General features: G+C 38.5%; 1 protein-coding gene across 1 annotated transcript in view; it reads left to right on the top strand.

Moving 5' to 3' along the window:
- Positions 1-536: 536 nt before the first annotated feature.
- The window catches only part of AVPR2 (arginine vasopressin receptor 2), a 218021-nt gene continuing 212557 nt past the window's right edge, over positions 537-6000 (top strand). The window contains exon 1 of the mRNA XM_073600296.1: positions 537-756. Within this exon, the coding sequence (XP_073456397.1) occupies positions 556-756 (201 nt within the window). The 5' untranslated portion in view covers positions 537-555. The remainder of the gene's footprint in view (positions 757-6000) is intronic.

Below are 6000 nucleotides of genomic sequence, written 5' to 3'. Positions count from 1 at the left end.
AAGGGGTGTTGGGGCTGGGAAGGAAGGGGTTAAGGATTATTAAGTTGCAATATATTACATTTTTATTTTGGGGTTTAATACTGATTTAATGTGCAGATTAATATTGATGTGGTTGGTTTAAACATCAATGTTACATATATATATATATATATATATATATATATATATATATATATATATATATATATATATATATATATATATTAAATAAAAATAAAACTATATAATTGTTTATTATTCATTTTTATTTTATTTAAAGTAACATCAATGTTACTTTTTATTTTTATTTTATATATATATATATATATATATATATATATATATATATATATATATATATATATATAAAAATAAAAACATTAAATAAAAAATAAAATTATATAAATGTTTATTATTTATTTTTATTTTATTTATTTATGTTTTTCTTTTCTGTGTTAAAACCATTGAAAGGAGTTGTCAAAAGCCAAGAAGTGTGGAAAGCAAATGGTGAGATATGCGATCTATCTGCCAGCCCCTGTACAATGCACCCAGCCCTCCTCCTCCCCTTCCACCCTCATGCAGCTCCCAGTAATAGAGCTTCACTCTGCTGTCAAACACACAACTACACCAGACCCCGGGCACATCAGCCTTTCCCTTTACCTGCTCTGGATCTACAAAGCTGAAGTCAGTGGACTCTGCAAAGCTTCTCCTAGTTCTTGGATTTACATACACAGATGCCAGGACAGAGGACCTAATCCTCTCCATTCACATTGGAAGGTAAGGGGAATTGTTCTGCTGTCAACACAACTGATAGACTTATCTGTGCAAGGCAAACACTTGGACAGATAAGGATGAAAACTTGCTGCAGAAATACAATGGCTTGCTTTAAAAGTTTAAATGGAAATGTGTCAGTGTGCGCCTGAGGTCAGACATCGGATTGGTGTCATTGTATTGATCCTCCAGAACACGAATAGATCCTACAGCCAGAGGGGTGATTGTGTGTTTAGTGAGGATAATTTGGTATTAATTGGGAGAAAAGAAAGCTTCACTAGAGGGCAACTTAATTACTGGACCTACACAAGCGTTTTTCCCGAGCCACAGCAAAGATGGGAATGCTATTAACGTATTAGCTCACTTTTAGATTGTAAGCTCTTTTTGACCAGAGTCCTACTAACCCCCTTGTCTTGTAACAGTACTGTCTCCATTTATATAGTAAATTGCAAGCTCCTATGACCAAGGTCTTACTAACGTGCTTGTCTTGTATTTCAATAATACTGTCTCCCTTTATGTTGTAAATTGTAAGCTCCTATGACCAGGGTCCTTCTAACCCTCCTGTCTTATAACAGTACTGTCTCCCTTGTAAGCTTTTGTGACCAGGATTCTAGTAAGCCTCTTGTTTCATAATAGCACTGTCTCCATTTATATTGTAAATTGTAAGCTCTTGTGACCAGGGTCCTACTAACCCTCTTCTCTTGTATTACAATGGCACTGTCTCTCTTTATATTGTAAATTGCAAACTCCTATGACCAGGGCCCTGCTAACCCTCATGGCCTATATTAGTACTTGTCTCCCATTTCATATTGTAAATTGCAAGCTCCTATGACTAGGGCACTACTAACCCTCATGGCCTATATTAGTACTTGTCTCCCATTTCATATTGTAAATTGCAAGCTCCTATGACTAGGGCACTACTAACCCTCATGGCCTATATTAGTACTTGTCTCCCTTTTATATTGTAAATTGTAAGCTCCTATGACCAGGGTCATAACCCTCTTCTCTTGTATTGTATGCTAGAGAGCGATCAGACCTAAGTCCTGCACCTCGTTCTTCCTGAGCCGCCGTGAAGACAGAAACGCTATTGACCCATTAGCTTTATATTGTAAAGTGCAAGCTTTGGTGACCAGGGACCTACTAACCCTCTTGTCTTCTAACAGTGCTTGTCTCCCGTTATATTGTAAAGTGCGAGCTCTTATGACCAGGGTCCCACTAGCCCTCTTCACTTGTAACAGTACTTTTCTTCCTTTTATATTGTAAAGTGTAAGCTCCTAAGGATCTCACCAAAAATTAAACTTTTGTTGCAGAGGATGCCCAAAATCTGACTTGTATCTTATAGCAAACTTCAGGGAAAATCAGTGAACCAATCACACAAGCAGGAAATGACATTTCTGGGGGGGGGGGGGGGGGTGGGGGTGCTATACACCGCCTGTGTACACAAGTTATCTGGTTGCTATATTGCATTTTGCAGAAAATTACAGTGCTGCAGATTGAAAAGGAAAGAGCATTATTTTTAATAACATTAATCATACCATTAAAAGCTTTTTGTTGTGTCTGTTTGATACAAGCAAAAAATACCTGTTGATCTTGTCAGAAATCCAGAGCTGTACTGTGCATGCTTCATGTGTTATGGAGTTTTTGTCACCCTCCCAGTTCTTATCTTGGACTGCAGAACAATTACACCATATGTTGTGGAGATGAAGACAGTGGGAGGTATTAAGTAGTTTAGAAAAAAGGCACTGGGCATGGCTGACACCATTCAGTCAAAAAAAATCCTGTGTGTTGTCAGTATTTATTACTATAGTAATATAGTATTTATGTAGCGCAGTCAATTTACGCAGCACTTTACATATTTGCATCAGTCCCTGCCCTCAGGGAGCTTACAATATAAGGTTGCTAAATCACATTCATACTTAGGGCCAATTTAGACAGAAGTCAATTAACCTACCAGTATGTCTTTGGAGTGTTGGAGGAAACTGAAAAATGTAACTTTTTTTCTTCTGAAAAATAGCATTGCCCTTCCTGGAATGTAAGTGTGCCTAGAGCCTCATAGTTGTATATATACGCAATTTCTCCTTGCTGGAGGCTCTGACACGAGGAAGCAAAACCCTGCTCCTACCAAGATGGCCACCTCCACATTCTTTTATTAAAAATATGTCTCACATGTTGGTGTTATATCTTTTATTTGGATGTTATAAGCTGTACTGAGTAAATACAGCTGGATAAAACAAAAACTGTGTCTGCCTTCATTTCAAAGCAAAGCAACAAAATGAGATTATGTGTGTGTGTGTATATATATATATATATATATATATATATATATATATATATATATATATATATATATACACACTATATTGTCAAAAGTATTCGGACACCTGCCTTTACACGCACATGAACTTTAACTATTTTAATACCGATCACTTACACCCCCTTCCTGCCCAGGCCAATTTTCAGCTTTCAGTGCTGTCGCTGTTTAAATGACAATTGCGCGGTCATCCAACACTGTACCCAAACAGAATTTTTATCATTTCGTTCCCACAAATAGAGGTTTTCTTTTGTTTCTGTTATAAAATTTTATAAATAAGTACGTTTTCTCCTTCACCGATGGGCACTGATAAGGCAGCACCAATGAGGTGGCACTGACGGGCACTGACGATGGGCACTGGTAGGTGGCACTGATGGGTGGCACTGATAGGCAGCATTGATGGGTATTGATAGGCGGCACTGATAGGCACTCATGGGTTGCACTGGTGGGCACTGATAGGCGACACTGGGCACTGAAAGGCTGCACTGATGGGTACTTATGGGTGGCACTGATAGGCGGCACTGATGGGCACTGATACGTGGCACTGATATGCGGCACTGATAGATGGCATTGTTAGGCATCACTGATGGCACTGGCAGGCATTGGGGATGGGCACTGATTGGCAGCTGACTGGGCACTGATTGGCATTTCCCTGGTGGTCTAGGGTGGCATACCTGGTGGCCCAGTGTGGTGGCCATCCCTGGTGATCTGGCGGCATCCTTGTGGTCCTGGGCGGGCATCTGAGGGGGGGGGCTGCACTGATAAACAATCAGCACAGACCCCCCCCCCCGTCAGGAGAGCAGCCAATTGGCTCTCCTTTACTCGCGTCAGACGCGAGTGAGGAAAAGCCAATCAACAGATTTTCCTGTTTACATTGTGATCAGCCATGATTGGACGTGGCTGATCACGTGGTAAAAAGCCTCCGTCAGAGGCTCTTTACCGAGATCGGTGTAGCGGTGTGTCAGACTGCGTTGCGCGCCGTCGTTCTGGAGGGCCGTCATATGATGTCCACCCAGAACGAGAGCCGCGCCACGGCTGGGGGGCGGGAAGTGGTGAATGACATCCCAGTCTTAGGCCTGGTTCACACCTATGCAGGTTGCAGTTTGCATATTCCAGGTGCATTTTGCGTTTTTCGAAACACGTTTTTGATCCATTGAAGTCTATGGAACCAAAAAAAAAGTCCCTGGCCTTTCCCTCTCCTGCAGTCACTGCCAGCGGTTATAGCCATTCTGGTGGCATGAATGAAGCCTAAAAGAACACAGACAGTGAAAAAAGTAAAATAAAAAAACAAAAGCATCAATACACAAATAGTGATCAAACACACACCCAAAACAAAGCAAACAAACACAAGGAAAGAAATAACAGAGAAACAAAAGACTAGATTGTGTACAGGCATTTGGCGTTTCAAATGCCTCTGAACATCCGTCTGAACCCATTTTTTTTGCTTTCCAAAAAATCCTTCTAAACTCAACTGCCTAGGAACGATTATAAACGATCCATTGTACATGTTACATATACATAGTAGGTGAGGTTGAAAAAAGACACAAGTCCATCAAGTCCAACCTATGTAACTATGTAACTAACCCATGTACTAATAAGATAACAGAGGAGAGTTCAGGAGCAGTTGAAAAAAATGGCCAACTGCTCCTAAATGTCAGTTTACCAGCAGCAGTGTACACGGGGCGCTGCTAAACGTACGTTCAGAGGCAGTTGGACACTTTTTTCAACTGCCCCTGAACTCATTCAATGTTATCCTATGTGACCATGTACACAGTCTCGTTTATTGCTGCTTTTAGGCAGTTGCGTTTAACAGCGTTTCTTTGAAAGCAAAAAAATGGGTTCAGACGGCAAAGATTTCCACGTTTCAGACGCCAAACGCGACTAAATGCGGCTAAACGCGGTACCGGCATTTAGACGCGTTTTCGTTTAAAAGTGTTTTTATAGGTACCCTATATTTTTGACCAGAAAAAGCAAAAGTATGATGGAAAACGATGGAAAAACAATAAAAAAAATAGTATATAATGTTTTAATTAAAAAAAAATAATAAAATAAAAAAATATTTATTAAGCACAATTTAAAAATTGAATATATAATAATTTTTGCAACAAATATTTGCATAAAAAATACAAAATAAATAAAAAAAATAAGAAATTACATATACAGCTCCAATAAATATATTAATCAATTAATATTTAATTATTAAAGATATATTTTAAAAAATGGCCAAAAAAATGTTATATATTATAAAAAAATTGAATTAACGTTTAAATTTGCATAAAATAGACAATATTTTTTTTCAAAAAATAAAGGAACAACAAAAATAATACATCTGTACATCTATAGATATATATATATATATATATATATATATATATATATATATATATATATATATATATATATATATATATATATATATATACACACACACACACACACACACACACACACACACACACACACACACACACACACATATATATATACATGCACATACCTGATCGTCACCAACAGATGTTTCTCTGGTGACACACTCTTCCTCATGTTTGGTGTCCATGCGTGTCAGACTGGGTCGTACTTTTTCTAGTAGAAGGTCAAATGTGTCAATGGACATGCATGTGAAATTAAAAAATTTGTTGTGGTAGGTACGCAGCTGTACGTACATGTTGGAAAAATATCCTACCGACATTCGCTGCGCAATCAATGGATGGGTCCAATAGCGACCAACTCTGACTCTGGACCTCGCACGCAATTTTCTACATCGTTCTAACCTCAGCAATGTCAGGAGCATTTCCTCACATATTTATTTTATTTATTTCAGGTACTTATATAGCACCGTCAATTTACGCAGCACTTTACATATACATTGTACATTCACATCAGTCCCTACCCTCAAGGGGCTTACAATCTAAGGTCCCTAACTCACATTCATACATACT

The sequence above is a fragment of the Aquarana catesbeiana genome, linkage group LG09, assembly GCF_042186555.1.
Source record: "Aquarana catesbeiana isolate 2022-GZ linkage group LG09, ASM4218655v1, whole genome shotgun sequence".
Lineage (NCBI taxonomy): Eukaryota > Metazoa > Chordata > Amphibia > Anura > Ranidae > Aquarana > Aquarana catesbeiana.
This window is presented reverse-complemented; position numbering and strand designations above follow the sequence as displayed.